The sequence below is a fragment of the Seriola lalandi genome, unplaced genomic scaffold, assembly GCF_002814215.2.
Source record: "Seriola lalandi dorsalis isolate HSWRI2012SDOR001 ecotype SW California unplaced genomic scaffold, Sedor1 jcf7180002054585, whole genome shotgun sequence".
Lineage (NCBI taxonomy): Eukaryota > Metazoa > Chordata > Actinopteri > Carangiformes > Carangidae > Seriola > Seriola lalandi.
Genome location: NW_019525138.1, coordinates 2,000,162 through 2,020,702, shown reverse-complemented (window position 1 = coordinate 2,020,702; position 20,541 = coordinate 2,000,162). Strand labels below are relative to the sequence as shown.

At 43.0% G+C, this 20,541-nt stretch overlaps 1 protein-coding gene across 2 annotated transcripts in view; it reads right to left on the bottom strand.

The window, feature by feature from the left end:
- The window catches only part of rbfox3a (RNA binding fox-1 homolog 3a), a 190,630-nt gene that overhangs the window by 74,971 nt on the left and 95,118 nt on the right, over positions 1-20,541 (bottom strand). For both annotated transcript variants that reach the window (XM_023418811.2, XM_087177256.1), the window contains exon 2: positions 879-1,127. In XM_023418811.2, the coding sequence (XP_023274579.1) occupies positions 879-1,127 (249 nt within the window). The remainder of the gene's footprint in view (positions 1-878; positions 1,128-20,541) is intronic.

Sequence of the window (20,541 nt, the reverse complement as noted above, 5' to 3'; positions counted from 1 at the left end):
GATAACTAATATAATAACTTGTAATATTTTTTCTCTTCCATTCACTGAGCCTTCCCTGAAACTGTGTGGAGCCCCCCTGGTGAGTTCTGCCTCCCACTTTGAAACCCTTTGCACTAGGAAGCTGATATTAGTTGTATCACTAAACAGGATTTCATGATCCGGTGACTTCAGGAATTACATTGAATTTAAAACCAATTAGAAAATCTGTCATCAGGCTCTACAATCTACAGATTCTACCTCGTAACTATTAAGGAGGACATCCGCTCACCCTTCCTCATCGACTCAGCTCAGGACAAAAATCTTTACACAACCTTCCACATCTGTACAGGTTAGACGTTGGCTTCACAGATAGATCAATTCATAAGGTTTAAACAGAATAACGGGTGACAGGATGGACCATACAGAATCAATGTGAACACATATGCAACTGGCATGAGGGTGGGTGGCAGGAAGGAGGAACTAAGTGTAGATATGCCAGAACTGTACTATGAATGATGCCTCATCATAATATTCACTATGTGGGGCGGAGGTCACGGTGTATTCTGCTTTGGTGCCGCTCCTGTCCCTACGCACACACTGAATGTGTTTGGAGGGGACTGATGAGCACAAATTACTGTGAATGAGACAATTTCATTTAACTTTTTTTTACTTTTTAAATCAGCAGAGTGAAACATTTATGCATTTGCATGTTTGCACTGAAATATTTTTTAGCCTTGTTGTGCAGGGAAAAAGAAAAAAAGAAAATTACATTAGCTATCAGACCATCAGTCAAGTCCCCCTAACTATTTTAGCCTTCACTGATGCCACCTTCTTAATGAAAACACAGGAAAACACAGGGGTACCTAATAAACAGGTAGATGTGATCTGATGTGACTCACCGTTACTGTGTTGGCTGTGAGGGCGGGGGTGTTGCTGTCATTTCCCGGCTGTTCGCTGTGTGTGTGTGTCGGCGTGTACAGTGTCAGGGCGTGCTCGGCCACCGTGCTTGGTCCCGTGTAGTCGGCCGGTTGGTGGGTATGGGGCGTGGCGTACTCAGCAGGGATCCCGTTCTGTGGTGGAGGGGGGTACTGGGCCGGTGGGAAGGGTTGGGCCATGGCTTCAGGGGGAGCTGGGGCCTCTTGGTTACCCTGCATGGAGGGATAGAGATAGGGACAAGGACAGAGGGAAGGAAAAGAGGAGAACAGGTTAGAAAGGTTTGTTTCTCAGCGACTGGTTTAGTTGTGTACGTCATGTGGTGTAGTGGTATAAAAGAAACGCAAGCTCGCATGTGGATAAAGACCCGATTACTCCCAAGTTTGGTTTCCAAAATGGTTAAACCCCTTCCATCAAAAGCAGCAGACAGAATTCTGCTTCACCTTCCTGTCGACCCTAACGGTGCTCAGCATCCTTCAAACTAAGTGTCTGTCAGACTGTCTAATGGCCTCATGGTGGGATCAGAGGTCAAGTCTGAGGTTGGGGGCAAGTTCGGTACTTCTCTCTCAAACTCTCCTTTCCCATTCTTCATACAACTTCCTCTGCCACTTTTCATGTGTACAACTGAGTGCAGCAGCTTGCGTGCCTGCAGAGAGAGAGACTGAAAGTGCACACTGTTATCCCCATTTGTATTATTCATTGTGTCACTCTTCTCTCTATGAGGGCGGGGTTTGTTTGCCCCAAGACGAGACCTTTTGGAAGATGTATAAACTTTTGGCCACGTTTACACAGACAACGCTCAGACCGCAACCTAGTTTGTCTGAAGCGCACTCAGAACTTCAGGATGAACTTATCTCAGTGAAAGAAATCTGACAGGAAGGTTTCGCTGAAATTCCTTTACTCCAGAAACAAAAATCCCTGTGCCTAACCCAAGTGAAGATGACGTGAAAATAAAAGAGAAGATGTGGAAATGGGAGGAAAAAGGCAAGAATAAAGTAAAGTAATGCTCCCAGCAGGAGCTTCCTGGTAGCTGAATAGTTACACTGTGTATCACCTAACCGCAGTGTCCTCAGTTCAATTCCAGCTGGGGAACCTTGTTGTGTACCATAACCCTCTCTCATGCCCCTCATTTCCCGTCTGCATCTGCACTGTCTGCTATCAAACAGAGGCAAAAACAAAACAACTTTTAATCCTTGGAGAATTATGTAATATAATAGAATAATAACAGTAAAGTCAAGTTATGGTTAGGTCTTTATATTAGAGGACGGTGGGAACATTATCGGCAGTTCCACGGAGAGGTTTTCCGCGGCGACATGAGACAGACTTGTGGAGTGACAGGATGAGAAGAAAGGGGAGGAGGCGAGAGAAAAGCGAAACCATGCCTCCTCATCGAGTTAGAATAACAGCCGTGGTTTATGTCATGAAATCCTAACAATGATGAGACAGGAAGTCATCAAACTACCTGTCAGTCCATCAATAAACAAGTCTAATAACTAGAACGGCACTCAGTAGAGCGTAAACCTCTGCCAAGGCCAAACAATACTAGACATGTCTGTCAGATCCGGATTATTATCTGCAACTGCAACTCGTAGATCTCAACAGCATAAATATGTCAGATTTTTTACACCAAGATCCAAACATTATTTACTGAGAAACTGAGAAACTGAGAAAAGTGTCAAAAGTGTCGAAAATTGTTAAGAAAAGTGATAAAAAAAAATTCTGTATCCGCCCCTTTAACCAGATCTGCTTCAAAATAATAAAAAATAATGGGTTCGTCACTGACTCGTGACCCATCACTCCACCAAGTTTGGTGCAAATCGGTCCAGCAGTTTTTGCGTAATCCTGCTGAGAAATAAACAGACGAACAGACATGAAAACACCTTAGTGGAGGTAAAAAGAGAGACAGTGGAAGTGTTTCCTTTATACACGGCAAGAGGAAAATATTGGGTTTATTTGTAGAACAGAAAGTCTGTTTGATCACGACACAAACCAGCTCACCCACACTGAAAACCTCCCTGCGGAAAGATGCTCACCAAACACACAAACACTCACACAGGAAAGGAAAGGAAAGGAAAGTGATGCAAATTACATCCTTTATAAGAGATGAGAAAGATCAATTAACTGATACTCTTTTGATGACACGCTCTGTTTTGAAATCCACGTTTCTAATAGAAGTTGGCATTTTCCCTCTCTTCTCCACTTTTCTCCATTTACTCCTCGCTTGCTTCAGTTACCGTGATTTTCTCTCCTCTTCCCTTTTAACGGGAGTTTCCTGCTCTTTCACCCCTGTCCAGGCTCGTCCTAATTCACGCGCCTGTCAGATGCCTGTTTCCTCCAGCCGATGATGAGGAATTCATCTGACATATTAGCGCCTCACTTTCACTTCCACGCCGCTCAGAAACTTGAAGGGGAAATGGCTTAAAAATGTATAAATCAATCACAGCAACTTTTTGAGGTGGGACGAGGCTGTGACCTTAGCTGTTTCCAAAGGTTTCTCCGATCGATGGCGGTATTGAAGTTGGCTATTCTTATGCATGGAGATTGATGGTGTTGAGCATAACAAAGCAGTTTGCCGATGGCTCGCTGACTGTAGCCGCGTCGTTCCTGGCAGAGTCGTTGTCGACTCCCCAGGCAGAAAAGCGGTTTGCTCAATTTAGGGGTTTACTCACTTCACATACAAATGAAGAAAAAAAATGAATCTCCAGCAGCAAACGAGTCAAGTCATCAATAATGAAACGGGTCTTTGTTGTGCTTGTTACATCTGGATACAAGTAGTGCTGTTTAAAATGATTTGTGATCTTCAAACAGCTGAAATAAACACCCTGCTCACCTAAACACACACACACACACTTACACACTCTAAGAGTTGTTTTAAGCTTCAGTGGCAATTTCAAGCGACAATATTTGAAATGTAGTTTTTTATATATTTTGCATCTTAGTCTCATCCGTGTATTTCTGTCATTGATAAGATGTGAGATCACAGTGACCCTGTTACAACAAAGTCACACGAGCCAAGAAACAGGAGCCGTAAGTTCAACAATCAGCGTATAATCAAGCAGACATGATGATCCAGAGTGGGACAACACTGAGTGACTGACACAAGATTCATATACAGCTGAAGTCCTGACATCACTTCCTGCCCTCTAATGTTTCAGAAACTCAATACAATCTCCCATTAAGGGTTTCCTTCTCTGGTTTTTTATGAATAAATGAAATGTGTTCCTGAGGTTTAACAGCCATATTACCGCATTAAGTAGAAGGGCACTCAGAGAGTGCAGACCTCCACCATGGCCAATGTCAAACAACATTCACCAGACTTCAGAAAAAAAAAAATCATATTCATAGTAAATTATCTGCATCTACCCCAAAATCTTCCCAGGCCCGTGACCCATCCCTTCACCAAGTTTGGCAAAAATCGGTTCAGTACTTTTTTGCATAATCCTGCTAACAAACAAACAAACAGACGTGGGTGAAAACGTCCTTGGCGGAGGTAATCGGTATCTACTACACACACTAATGCTGGGATTTTAACCTTTAGTGAGTTTAGAGTTATAAAGCTTTTAAGTTTTAAAACTTAATACTGTTTTTTGACTCTTCAGTTGTGACCTTGGAAATGTCCCATTATCCTGAACACTTTTAGAACATTTTAAAAAAAAGTCACAAAAGTAAATGTTTAAACTAATTTCTATGACCGCTGAGCAAATTCCATCTGGTGTAATTAAGTGGACCTTGAATTGAGATTCCACCAGATTCTTAGTATTCTGTGAAATTATTATCTATGATTTCCATTCAGATTCTTTCCAGCTTATTAGCTGGAATCGCTCTGTCTGAAAAAATGTCTGCATTGTTCAGCCCCTTCTGTCCCTTCTCACAGCCGCTTGACTGGCCTCAGTCCATCAAGCTGTTGACCTTTCACCCACGACAGTCTGTGGGGATGTGGGAAATGGAGCTTGTTAAAGGCTGCTAAAAGCAGAAACATTAAAGGTCCCATATTGTATAAAGAGCATATATGTATGATGTAATTTATTACATTAGCCTGATAACACATCATCAATGTGAATGAATTAGTGATTCTAGTTTTCTTGTTGTCAGTCTTTGTAATTTAAAGGTCCCATATAATAAAGTATAAAGTTAGATTTCCATGCCTTTGTTTTAATTATAGATCAGCTCTAGGTTCTGTATTAATACTGTGAAAGTATCAAAGCCTCAGTCCACAGAGAAATGCACACAGCCTGTATTCAGACACTGAGCTTAAAACCAGCCGTCAGGACTTCTGGAACTTTGTGATGTCACAACAAAGCAGTTATTACTCTCAGCCATGCCCTATGCCCTGCCCACCTGAACCCACCATCCAAGCTGGCAGGATTTTGTTTCTCTGAGTGTTTACCTGAAATCTGCTATATTTTTTTCCACTCAGAAAACAGTCAGCCAATTAAAAAAGAGAGGCTCAGAGCTTCATTGTGATGTCATCGCCCTCAACCACCACCTGGATCCACTGTCTATAGTTTTTTTTTTGTTTTAACTTGTATTAACAACACAGCACCAAGTGGTCATTCTGTCACTGAGCTAGCAAGCTACAAGACAGGAAGCCAGTATATCATTGCACAACCTTCCCAAGGATACTTGTAATATTAGGGAGAAGTTTTTCTGAAATAACCAAGCATTTTAGTCTGAATTTGAACGTCTGTTCTCATTTTCTGACTATTGCCCTCTGTGTTTACCAGTGAGTTTTACCAAGCTACAGCAGAAGGCTACAATTTGTTAGCTATGGTCAGGGTTAGGGTTGTGTCACTCAGGAAACAGTCAGCCAATCAGAAGAGAGGCTCAGAAGCCAACGCCCTGATGTTGCTAGAGCTCCAGAGAGAAGGATAGAGGGGAGAGAGAGGAGATGTAAAACTACATTGAGAGAGTTTTTGGTTCTTAAAACCACAAATATATCTTTTTATGGATCAACACTTCAAATAAACGCAGAAGAAGAGGAAAATATGGACCCAACATTGTTTTTTTATAGAATAAACAACCCTTGTCTCGAAAAACGGAGTGAACTGCATCTCATACTGTTGAGCAGGTTTGCACTGTTACCTCTGGAACAGAACACAGAAGTTCCAGGTTAACACCGGCGCCCATACACTGGCCTGACTTCTCTTACTGTTAATCTGTGAGTGTATGCAGGGAGGACGTGTGGCCTGGGGCGAGTCTCGGTTCACTAAAACAAGGATCCACATCGATAGGCCTCCCTGCCTCGCCGCATTGATAAAGAGCTGAGCTGATATATAGCCCCACCTGGTCAATACACACTGGAGACAAGCACATACACTAGCACAAACACACACACACACACACACACACACACACACACACACACACACACACACCAGCAGTGAGCCATGAACAAAGACAGTCGAGTTAAATAATGGCAGTGGAGTGTGTGAAGTGAGAGCTGCAGGGAAAATGCGTCACCTGGAAGTTTTCATTTTAATATGCCTAAATCATGAGCGGAGGTGTGATACATCTCCCTGTGTTCACACACATACACACACACACACACACACACCGCCATGCTCACAAGCTGAGCTACAGAGGGGTTTGCCCTGCTGGGGTTTAGGCAGCAAAGAGGGATCAGGAAGAGCAGCTGAGGAGGAAGAGAGTTAGAGAGAGCCAGAGACAGAGTGAGAGAGCGAGTGTTAGAGTCAGTGAACATCCATCATCAATCAAAGTGACTGAGGCGCTGACACACTGAGACATCCCCAGATCCTTGTCGACAAATTGCGCTGGTAAATGATTTCTCCTATCAGCTAAATCATACTATCCATCCCTCTCTCCCTCCATCTTTCCATCTATCTCTCTGCATCAGCCACCAATCTCTCTCCCTCTCTCTCTCTCTCTCTCTCTCTCTGACTGTGTCTTCACCTACCCTCTGTCTGTCCCTCATTGAGTTTATTTCCCTTTGGATCAGTGGAGCGCCATGCCTGATGTCTGATGGACTCTAGCTCCATTTACACATGAGGCACATGTATGATGCTCTCTCTCTTTCTCTCTCTCTCTCACACACACACATACACACATGGTTGAATGGAATTACTTCATGCAAGTTAAAGGAGACTGTCCTCCCCATAGGTCGTCTGTGCAAGCAGCTTATCACCCACAGCTATGTTTTGTTGTTAGGTGACCTGTAGACCTATTGTCATGTTGTCAATAGAAACAGTCATTTAAAGTTATGGTTTGGTTAGGTTTAGGAAAAGATTGTAGTTTGTCAACGGGAAAAAGTCCTGTGTTTTGTGGACTTATCCATCCACCCCACGCTCCTCCTAATGTGGACTTTGGAACTATTTCCCGCTGTTGCCATACTGCTGTCAACCATGATGATGTAGTGTACATCTGCTGCAGGTAGGAGCTCTAATCCATAAAATGCTCCTGTAAGTCATATCAAGTCAAGCCACCACTGATGAAAACAGAGAAAGATGTGGTTGTAGAAACTGACTTCTATAGCTATCAAAACACAGAATATACAGAAGCATCAGTAATGAATAGACACATCCATGCTTCTGACTCATAGATATTGCTAGTATGCTTAGCTGTTTGCGGAAGTGAGTCACATGACCTCAGTCTTAGTTTTGATGACTTTAGATTTTAATGGACAAAATCCAAAAATCACTTGCAGCTCCACCTTGCCTTTAAAACTTAACTTAGTCTACTGGTCCCTCACTTGTGAGGGTTACGCTTTGCGCCTGCCAGATGAGCAGGTGTAAATGTAATGTAAACGTATTAACCTGTGTGACTTAGATGACTTGATGTCGTCCCCTTGAACAAAGATTAAATGTTACATTAAAAAATGCACAGCGACCCAACTCTTTGTTTTCCTGCAAACAGATATTCCTCGTGTCAGTCTGACAGTAGCCAATCACACGTCAGAGCGGGATGAAGGGTGTGTTAGTACAGACAGACATTAGATAACACTTCCGATTAGCACAATCAGATGGACTCTATAGCTCAGGCACAAAACAGCAAGCTAGCACTGTTCAAGACTGTCCTCCTGTAAAAACTGAGCCCATAGGTCATCTGTACTGCAGCCAATTATGACCCATAGTTACGTTTTGTTGCTAGGCGTCATCTAGTGGTCGTAGTAATTATCACAGTGGCAAAGAAGAAAATGCAGTGACGTAGTATAAGGAGAGACAAAGCTGCCGAAATTAGCTGTTTATATTGTAACAATGACAACAAAAGACCATGCGATGTTGAGGAAGTGGGCGTAATTATTTGAACCCAAATCCCGATCTTTTCCTAAACCTAACCAAGACATGACCATTAGTATAGTAACCATGGCGACAATGGTAGGTACACGGTCGGGTTGTATCAGCTGTGGGCTCCGTTCGACCTCAGCGCTGAACATTTCAAAGAAAATGGTGTCATGTTTTCACACGTGATGGCGTCGCGCTCACTAACCAATGAACATGCCAAAGAATACAGCATCTGTGGTCTCCCCGGGTCAAATCTCACCTGGCCATTACAGCCGAGCACACTACTGAAATGGTTTCAAAAGTATCATGACTAAACTTTGACATATACCTCTCTGTGATAATCCATTTACATATGTTCCTCTGATTGTAACTTTTGTCAAGTTTAAGTTTTTTTAACCTAAAAAGGAGGTATATTTTTATGTAAATGAGGTTTACTGACCATTAAATTCCAAAAGAAAGTGTAACAGTTGCCGTAATGAGTTGGAATGACGTTGACTGAAAAGGTGTAATAACATTATTGGGTAATCATTTTATACTTCATGTTTTATAAACAACCAAACAGATCGAGTCAATTTTGGACCAGGAGGACAAAAGTCGCACTGTCGACGGGAAGACAATACGAAGGTTAAGGAGGGAGAATTTTGGTGCAAAGAGATCGTACAAACAGATGTGTTTCTGGCAAAAGGAGATGAAAGTGGACGGAGGAAAGGACCAATAGGAAAAACATGATGAAGCGTGATGAAGGGACGGGACAGGAGACAAACAAACAAAGAAACAAACAGACAAACACTCTGTATGCTACTGCTGAGAGAAAGAAGCCTCCAAATATTTCCATCCAGCACCTTTAATGACAGAATAAATAAATCCATCATGCAAGAAGTGTTGGTATTCAATACTTAAAATATGACTCAGAGAGGATGAGAGATTTAGTTTGGATGAATTGACCCGCAGAGCACAGGAAACCAACATCAGCAGGGGGAGAACAGGAGGCTCGTTGGCTAATTTACAGTTGACTGTTTGTCTGTCTGTTTGAGAGAAGATTAGACGGAAAAAAAGAGCTTCATTCATTGCAGGGTAAAAGTTCGCGCACACACGCACACACGCACACACACACACACACACACACACGGTAGCACAGTGGGTGTATGTCTAATATTGATTCCCTTCTCTTCAGCTATTTTCCAAAGTAGCCCAGGGCTTCTCTCCACCCCTACTAACCATTATCCAAGCTCTCTGCTGGGCAGGGACGATTCAGAACACCCCCCCGTTCCCACACACACACGCACACACACACACACACATGCACCCCCGGAGCTGCACCGCGCTGTGCATGTGTGTGTGTGTGTATGTCTGTAGTGTGTAATGTATTATAATGATCTTAGAGACAGAGAGGGGGGGAGTTGGAAGAGATGTGGTACAGAACAGAAGTCAAAATGAAGCCCACAATTCACACACTGTGTGTGTGTGTGTGTGTTCGTCATCCAGCCCACTTCACACTGTCTGGGTTTCTCACACTCCCATCACTACAGCTTAATTATTACGGATTGACAGAGACAAAGTCATAAAGATTGGTGCAGAGTCAGTGAGGGTAATCAGCCAGTCATAAAAATAGACACACACGCACGCACACACACACACACACACACACACACACACAGATGTTAAAGACGTCACTTCACCTCTTACACAGACAAATATAAAGAAATACTTAAAAGGACACAGTGTCCACCAACACAGCCTCAGCATCAGACGGACTGTAGCGTGCTTGCTTGTACAGACTGCAGTGTTTTTGCCTTATGCAGCTTTTTTGGCCAGACTGTACGAACATGCCAGAAACCTGTTGCTTTAGGGAGTGATTAATATTGATGTGCACTGCAGACATTAGACAGAAAAGAGGACAGAAGGAAGGGAAAATACGTAGGGAGAGAAAGATTGGAGGAAAGCAGAGGGAGCACTCGCCCTGAAACACTGCAGACATTTTGTCAGTAAACAAAAAATAACATAGTTGAATTCCACTTTCATTAGGTTTAACATGTTCTCTCACCTAAAGCGCTGAGGCAGAGCAGGGTGAGATGAAAACTAGCAGAACAGAAGACACAACAGCCTGCTTTACTTTAGCATGGGTCACTCCAATACTTCAACTATAAACTATCTTCATGTTTAAGCTCCGTGTCAGAAATAATCTCTGTCCACCTGAAAAGGCATCTCACATGACCAGTCACACACACTGGGCATGTGTGTGCAGGTGTTCACGGGAAACAGATTGTCTACTCATGAGATGAAAATGACTATAAATGCTTTAAAAACTATTCAGAAAGTGAGGAGTGGGCTTCATGACTTCATTAGTGTGAGGCCTGATCGTGGTGAACAGGAGTTATTCCTTTGTAAGGTTCTGGAGATGAATCGTCAAATTTAAGAACCAAAAACCATCTCAGTGTAGTTTTACATCTCGTCTGTCAGGCTTCTCTCTGGAGCTCTAGTAACAACAGGTCAGGCAATGAGGCGAGAAGCTTTCAGTCCCAGTGTAACAAACATAAAACCCAACAAAAGTGATCCAGCAATCAGCAGATTAGTGACACGCTGAGGAAAAGCTGAAATGATTGTTTGAAACCCAAAATGATCCGGTCTAAGCGGGTTTTTTAAACGCAGGTGAACCCGATAAGAGAGGTGACTTCTTTTACGCTGCCAGGTCACTTTGCATTTCTGTTTGGAGAGGATACGCACACACAACTGCAGGGAGCTACATCATCACATACACTCGTAGAGCTAACCCACACACACACACACACACACACACACAGACACACACACACAGACACAGGGAAGAGCTGCCTTGCAAATTGGTAAAACCGATCCATCGTGTCTCATCCCCCGGTTGCGTCGGAGCCTCTGTGTGAGATGCTTCGACTGGTGATTCTGGTGTAACAGCACTGTGCTGGGCAGGTGACAGGTGTGTTAACAGTGTTTGTGCTCTGAAAGATGTCACAGCACGGGAAAAGGGGTGAAAATTAGTGCGTGTGTTGTGTTTACATCACTCCAGAGCCTATAAACTGTAGAGTCACTGACCCGCATGTGAATGCCGATTGCACCCTCTCTAAAGCCCCTTTACCACTTGTCAAACAACCAGCTAACACCTGCTAACATCTGGCTTTTGTCAGCAATGGAAAAGGGGCTTTAGAGAGGCTGAACAAAACACTAGTAAGAGTATATACACAAAGAAACAAAAATCCTGCGAGGTTGGATGGTGGGACCAAGTGGACGGGGCTTGGGGAATGGCTGGGGCAGTGACTGCTTTGTTGTGACATCACAAAGTTACAGAAGTCCTGACGGCTGGTTTTAAGGCTCAGTTTCTGAATACAGGCTGTGTGCATTTCTCTGTGGACTGAGTGTTTTGACACTTTGAACCTAGACCTGCTTTAATATATAACACTGATAACAGCATCGTCATTTATCATCATCTAGAAGCTGATATTGGTGAATCACTAATTAATTCACCTTGGTGATCAACACCAACAATCTGTTAGGAGTCTAATCAAATAATTGCACCATACATATATATTGTAAACTAATTAACATTGCCAACACTGCTTTACGGTAATTCTGCATCATCATCATCATCATCATCATCATCACCAACATTCGGGCGGCTGCGGTTCTGCAAACTCACTCTGAGAAGAGTCTCCTGCTATGAACATTAGTGTGTGTGACAGTGACCCAGTCCCTGTGAGTGAGTTATGCATGAGTGTGTGAGACACACTCACACACACACACACACACACACACACACACACACACACACACACACACACATACAACTCTGACAGAGAGGCAACGGAATCTAATTTAACACTCGGCTGAGCAGAGATTGGCCGACACTCCCAGTCCCTCACTGGCCAAGCGGGGACACTCCACGATCCAACCCCTGTGTGCGTGTGTATGAGAGAGGGAGAGTGTGTGTGTGTGTGTGTGTGTGTGTGTGTATGAGAGAGGGAGAGTGTGTGTGTGTGAGATGATAGCTATAGCCAGAGCAAGAAAGCCAGCAAGAGAGAGAGGGAGAGCGAGTGAAAGAGAAATCATGTTCATGAAGGAGTAGAGCGGTGGTGCTGGTGGAGAGGAGAGACTGTTTAGGATTCAGAGTGTGTCGCAGGTCCGCTGGCTGCCAGCTCCCTCTAGGCCTGCTACATGATATTCACTAAACCCCGTAACAATGGCAAACATATGTAAATCTGCCTGTGTGCCCGATTCAATCAGACCCCGGCACAAAGCCACTGACACTGCCGGCACACCCAGCGGAAGAAGACACGTTCAGGGTAGTCACACATACAAACGCAGGAAAGCTCTACCAGTGTGTGTGTGTGTTTGTCACTTTATTCATGCACGCACTCACTTTATAAAACCCTGTCTAGTACAGCATCTTACAACATGTTGAGTACTCATATGATTTGGTAGTTCCCTTATTCCTGATAGAGATTCGGTTATTTTCACAAGTTATTTTAAAAACATCCTGAATAAAAGTGTTTTTCCAGCTCCTTTGTAGAGCAGTTTTTCTTTTCCACCTTCAGTATATATCAGCTAACTTGTAAAGTGAGCCGGCTGCTGGCACAGGCAGTGCAGGCAAATGCTGGAGATGCTGGGAACAGCTGGGAGACTTTAATATAAGATGTTGTGCCACTGATTTTCATACTTCTAATCCCACATACATACTTAACAGCAGAGTATTTGGCAAACCTTGCTGCTGTACTTTACAAAGTGGTATGTGTTTTTACTGTTCCAGACAGCCATTGGTTTCCATTCATTTCTGTACAATGGGAAAATCAATTTTCGCTCTTGAAACCTGGCTCTGGTTATGTAATCCATCACAGTCAACAAAGTTACATTATTGTTCTGAGGGTAATGCAATGCAAGTTTTTCAAATCCAACCGCATGCATTCTTTTGGTGGCCCTGAGAGCTCAACGCACTGCAACTTAAGAAAACACATGCAAACAGACAGAATACAAATAAATTCAGAAAACGTCTTCATCAGTTTGACAGCACGCGAGCTGCAAGTGTTTCCAGGGGATAAAGAAAAGCGATGAACCCAGCTGGGTGCATCTATTATATTACGTCCATGTGATCTTGTTCATTGCTTTTAACTTCAAAAGTCACAAAGCATTGAACAATAAGTGCTTCCCAGCCAGGTTCACCACTTTTTAGTGTCCCATGGAAACACGTCTTTTGTGTTGTGAGAATTTGCAGCTCACGTTCTCAAATTGATGATATTTTGTGTATTTGTATGTGTTTTCTTTAGTTGCAGTACGTTGATATTTCAGGGGCACCGTACAATATGCATTATCAAAAAAATGATGATGTAACTAACAAAAATGAATTCAGATGTGATGAGTAAGCTGACTCATTTTCATACTATAAAGAAATGGAATGAGACGACTTGGAAAAAACGCATCAAAAAAATCTGTAGAACATGTTTTGGAAATTGATGGATTGTCAAGAAAGTGTGAAACGCAGTGAAAGGCTGGTGATAATTTTCTGACTGTCAACAAATCTCCCACATGGGTCACAAATATATAGTTTCAAATTTTCAAAAGAAGGCTCAGTAATTTCCTGAAACATCTGTTCATTGTTGTTTTTATCAAACATAACTCATAGTGAAGAAAATAACCAGTTGTTTGGAACTATTTTCAGCAGCTGATTAACAGAGGGACTCCACATTTGGTGCTCTTGTGAGTATTTGTGGGCCGGACAGTGTGTGTGGGAATGAGTCAAAATAAACTACAGCATGCATGTTCATGGGAATGAGGGAACATTGTGCAGGAGTATGATCTGTTAGGTTCTGGATATAGTATAGGATCAATTAATTGTTTTTATTTTCATTGATGTCAACAAGAAGACAAATGGGAAAATGCTTCACTTTTGTTGGAAGAAACACACACACACACACACACACACACACACACACACACACACCCTGTATGTCTCTGATCTCATTACGAGGAGGCAGTGAAGATGAGCGGGGCCTTAAGTGCTTCATGATCAGAGACAACGGCAGCTGGATAACTATTAGCAATCTCCAGCTTCCCTTCGGGACTTGACCAGATATCAGGAGCCCTTATGAGCCACCACTCTCATTCCCGTAATGACCGGCCTCATTCTGTTTGGATCTATGTGTGTGTGTGTGTGTGTGTGTGTGTGTGTGTGTGTGCTCAGGTAAATTGAAACGCTACTGTATTTGTTTGCATGTGGATTGTATTTTTCTCACTCTCTGTCTGTGTCTGCGCTTTAATAAGTGAAAAAGCCTCAGGGGTATTAGACCATAGGATTGCTCTCTGGATAGCATAAGCTGACCGGCTACACACGCACACACACCCACACACACACACAGATACGTACACATGCATGCATACTGTATTGACTGTCAGCCATGGCCACTGAAAGCTATTAGGCTAAATGATTCTAACCTGGCTATAGAAATAGGCTGTGGCCAGCTCAATCAAATGAGAGTGCCTTGGACAGGGGACTTTATCAATAGTGTACAATTGAAGCAGTGCTGATACAGCTGAATAAGAGAGCGGGGGAAATCGAGCCCTCTGAATTCCAACCATTCAGTCGAAGGTGGATAAGGACGAGTAACAGTGTTTTTATTTGGTGTGAATGAGTGAGATAAGCTGTGCTGCTGGGTCTCTCACAGAGGTAGTAGGGAACAATCCTTCATTGCACAGGAAAAAACACAAAAACTGTACACAAAATGCAGGTTTGGGTCATAATTTTACAAATTATGATTAAGAAATAAGGCGAAATCTGTAATACACCAAGATTATCCTTTAATAGTAAATGGTATAATTTGTACCATGGATATTGCTGAAATTAAAATAATATTTTGCCATGCTACTGAATGTGCTTTTGCTCCAAGAAGGTATTTGAGGGGAAAGTTGCATTGTCGAAGCCGTTGGCCTAGGCCTCTGCAGGAGCCCTTCCCTTTAATGGAGAGAGAAGCCCTGGTAAATTTTTGATGCTTTAAGACCGATTCATTGTAAAAGGAACCAGAGCAGAGTGATAACAACACTACATTATTCATAGGGGCTCTCCATCACTGCACTCTTTCTGTCTAAGGCAGAGAGAGAGAGACAGCGAGACAGAAGAATAGACACAAGGGAGATAGGACAGAGAGCAATGATGGGAGAGTGAGAGGGATGGAGGGATGGGGGGGGGCAGACACTGAGAGACAAAGAGCTTGGGAGGGCAGTGAAACTGACAGGGACAACATCCCACTCCGACTTAAAAAATGAACAATCGATGTACAAGTCAAAATGCATCAGTATCACCAATACTAAACCAAACTAAACTCCTGAAAAAGAGAGCTCACTTTTCTGTGTTCCAAGACACAATAATCAAACCAGTGTGGGATCAAGGCACCAAGAGCTGCTCTGGAGGACTGGTATCACCGGGATGAAATATATCTAGTTTACTTTTATGAAATGGAAAAAGTAAAGAAAATAATATTGATTACTAGTGACCCCGAACAGCACCAAGAAGTAAACTGAGGATGTCATTAACCAGGATTTCTGTATGGTCAACTTCATCTTAGTGACTGGAGGTGGCAGAGGCTCAGAAAGGAATTCACTTTCTAGTTTCTTTTTACATTTTACACTTTTCCTGTGTTTTATTTGAAGATATATTTGTGGTTTTAAGAACCTAAATCCATCTCAAGTCAGTCTTATGTCTCCTCTCTCAGGCTTCTCTTCTTGAAGCTCTAGCAAGAACAGTGTTGGTTTCTAGGCCTCTCTTCTTATTGGCCAACCACAGGCCAACCACATCTAACAGACTGTAGCCTACTACTGTAGCTTCATAAAACTCAGCAAATGGTGATGGTCAGTCTGTGATGAAATGAGAACAGACAGTCAAACTCAGTTATTTCAGAATAAATAAACTAGTCTCTAATATCACTATTATCCTTGGGAAGGTTGTGCAATGATTTACTGGCTTCCTGTCTTGTAGCTTGCTAGCTCAGTGACAGAATGACCACTTGGAGCTGTGTTGTTAATACAAGTTAAAAAACCAACAATGAAGAAAGTATAGACAGTGGATCCTGGTGGTCTGTGCTGAGGGCGGTGATTGTGTAGTTGTGACATCACAAAGTTACAGTCCTGACGGGTCATTTTAAGGCTCAGTTTCTGAATACAGGCTGTGTGTATTTCTCTGTGGACTGAGCACTTTGATACTTTCACAGTATCAATATAGAACCTAGACCTGCTTTATAATCAAACAACACATGGACATCTACCTTTAGACTGTATGGGACCTTTAAGAAATGTCCTGTGGTAAAGGCCCTGCACACATCTGCTCCAATTGATCTTGGGTGGATCTATGCTAGGATATACATGAGAGCACCAAACTTAAAGCAGCACTAATCATTTTTATGCATTAACAACAGATGGTTATGAGTAATGTGAAAGATGTCACTCACATGCATGAATCAGTTTCCCTCAGCTCATTGATTTTATGGCCCAAAAACTGAAATATTTTCAAGCTCTGATAAACCCACTGTACCTAAAACTGTCCAGCACCAAACAACAAATAGACACTGATAGAGACCAGCTGGTGAACATAGGAGCATTTAGCAGCTAAAGAACCAGATGTTTTTCTCAGGATGTGGAATAGACCAAACCAGAGCTTAAAGGAGAGTGTCAGTCGCCCCATAGATGCAAAAAATGTTAGGTTCAGTTAAACCAGATAATGAAAAGGTATCCTGGGTATGTCGGACTTGGTTCATAGTACAGGCCTCAGTAGAGTCTAGCTCAGTGTGTACACATGCCCTGTGAAAACACCTGTGTGACCATGGCTGTGAATGGGATAATGTAGTTAATTGCTGGGATGTGTTCACAATCATAAATAGTGTCTGACCATGTATGCTACATAATGATTTGATGAAAATGGAATTTCAAGAACCACACCGAGTCAATATCTAAACATCCATTACCATCTGAATAATCTGATAATGATGAGATGAAGAGGATACCTTTCAGGCTAAAAAGAAGCCACACCTGTACAGATGAATGAAGCAGAAGAAAATGCTGTCTTCCCTCCCTGATGGGACTTCTATAACTGGATATACTGGCCCACATCTGTGCCTCCATCCTGCGGTTTCCATCAATTCATGTGCTTGATCAATGAGCCTGCCCCATGTGGTGTTGCAGGATATGCTAATCAATTGCCAATCTGGGCACAAAGAGTGAGGGGGGGTGGGGGGTTACAAATGCAAATGAGAGGGGATTTTGGTGGAATTGCCGCAAGGAAACCCGGGACTTGATCAATTCATCGATGACCAAATTTTGTCTCGTTCTTTACTGAAGGCCATGCATGACTGGACTGGGCTCGGGTAAGCTGATCTGAGATAATTGCCACACCATGCATCACACCTGATACAAACATAATGATTCTTAAAAGATCAGGTGTACCACAACTGTCATATTCTGATAAGGAGGAAAGGATGTTGTTGTCAGGCAGGATTGCTTCCTGTCCAGTCCAGTCCAGAGAACCATTATGGAAAATGGAAAGAATTTAGCTTTAGCTGAGTCTGGAAATGATGGAAAAAAATGTAAATGTAATCCCACTGTTAATTTCTCTTATCCATCTGCCACACTAAACATTCCCCATTACACCTGGGTCTACATGGTGTGAAGTTGTCTATTATAGTAAGGATGGCATTAGTGCTTAATCAGAAAGTCACTTTGTGAAATATGATTGATATTTACAACAGACAGTCGGCGTAATCATTTCGGAACTGTCTTTTTTTGACCCTGTCACCAGAACAGGATGGAGAACCTGAATGATTCTTCAAAAGCCTGAATGATGTTCACTCAGTTTTTTAAACATCCATGCTAGTTATGCAATAGTGTGATGATTTTTCTTCTATACATGGTTCCAAAGCTAAAATGTTAGGCATGATAAGGAGATAGGTGCTATGACTTTTGCTCCTGATATCTGTAACAGCTGATTTTATAAACTTTTTAAATGATTTTTTAAAATGGGAAATAAGTGAAAATGATGAAAAATGATGAATAATCATGGATATCTCAAAAACTATAAATGCTACTAGACTTGATGAACAGGTTACCCAACAGCAGAACTTCAGCGTCAGCTGCCAGCTACAGCAGGTGAAAGCTACCTGCACGAGCCCAGTCAGTAGCAGTAGTTCCCAGAAAGCAGTGAGCTTCAGCAGCAATACCAGGACCAGTTGCTGCAGTTTGCAGCAATCACACACATTTGCTATGAAAATGCACATTGCAGTGTTGAAGATGTTTTATTTCTTCAATATTTACACATGAAAACTACTACAGTATGGTTAAGGTTATGGGAAGTTATGGAAAGTTTGCTTTGAGATATGACCTCCAGCTACAGAGTGAATCTTTTTCAGCTGACAGTAGTGATGACCAAATGTATGAAAGTAAAACAAAAAATACTTCAAATTAAGTTAAGTAAACATTTCCTTCCCCTCTGTCCCCTGTCTCCTTCCTGATTAGGTACAGCAGGCAGCACCTCCAGCACCTTCCAGTGCTGAGGCCATTGCTTTGCTCAAAGGCAAAGGCAGGGAAGTCCTGATGCTGGATATACATTTGCTGCAGATGATGAAGTTTCACGACTCTGATGTATGTTCAATAGAGGAAGTGTGGTTGCACAAGGCCACACACACACACACACACACACACACACACACACACACGCACACACACACACACACACACACACTCAGAGATAGTGTAAAAAGCACTTCCACATGAAATGATGCAGGCAGGGACCTGGCACAGTAAATAAAAATACAATTTCCCAAAGTGACACTTCCATTCTGTTCAGTGCCCAGTCAACTGCCTGTAATTATTTTAAACATTCACAGAGATGTGTCTTACTTTGTGTGTGTGTGTGTGTGTGTGTGTGTGTGTGTGTGTTCAGACCCACCCTGAAGCACTACATGATGCACTCACACACAGTCCACAGATGCACGTAAAGTCCTGCAAAATCTGACCCTATCATATTATACACAGCAGATACAGGTTAGAGAGTGACGGGAGGAAGACAGGAAAAGAAAGAACAGAAAAAGCTTAAGAAGCTAATCAAGGCAGACGAAAACACAAACGTCTACCAATAGCCAATACCCAGTTCTGTGACACTCTGCATGAATGTATCACATCATCTATCCTGTTCTACCACATCACAAAGGTTGTGGTTGGGGGGGGGGGGCATGGATAATGATCCTGCTGGAAGGAGCCATTAGAAGATGGTGAACTGTGGCCATGAAGGATGAACATGATCAGCAACAATACTCAGATACACTGAGACACTCAGACCATGATTGATTGGTGTTAAGAAGAAAACATTCCCCACACCATCACACCACCACCACCAGCCTGGACTGTTGACACCAGGCAGGGTGGTCCATGGATTCAGACTCTGACTCTACCATCTGCTGCCTCAGCACAAATCCAGATCCATCAGACCAGGTCTTCAGCTGTCCAGTGTTGGTGAGTCTGTGTCCACTGCAACCTCAGGTTTCTGGTCTTGGTGACAGGAAGTGGAACGTGACGTTGTCTTCTGCTGTTGTAGGTTGAATGTGTTGTTCACTCTGAAGCTTCTCTGCTCAGCACAGTTGTAAAGAGTGGTTATCTGAGTGACTGTAGCCTTTCTGTTGGCTCCAACCTGGTCTGTCTGTCCATTCTGTTCTGACCTCTGACCTCTCAAGGTGTTTCCCTCCACAGAGCCGCTTGCTCACTTGATGAGGAATCCGAGGAGATCAGCAGCTTCTCCTGCGTACTCCTCCTATGGACCAGCTGAGCCTGAGCTGAGCGCCCCTGACACCTCCTCAGGGAAAGCTTGAACAGCGTCACTGGCATTCCCTGTAAGCACAGATCAGTCCAGGACTCCCATGTGGAGAACTATTGGTCTGCAGAATATGCTGTAATATTCATGATACTCTCAGTAAGCGCAGTGACACTGCAGACACTTTCTTTGATGGAGAGTTTCTGTAACTGAGAGTCTTAGGTCAAGTGTGTGCACAAGGACACAGTCAAAAAAAAGAAAAAACCCCTGGTGTTGTGGTGCCCACTTTAGGTCTTCCACCATCGTGCGTGTGTATGCTTTCTGTCACACTTTAAAAATTCCCAAATATTTCAGCAGTACCTCAGCACCAGGGGACCTATTTTTGGCCTCCCTCCATCTCTCTTCCTGTCTGTCTCTTCCCTCTCTCATCCCCTTGTTCATGTGCTCCACTGCTGCCATGTCCCTGTCTGCCTGCCCTGACTAATGGGTACAGAGTGCCCCAAAGTACCCTGGAGTGCCACACGCACACACACACACACACACACACACACTGGAATTCCTCAGGGAAAGGGTCGGGGGGGTGGG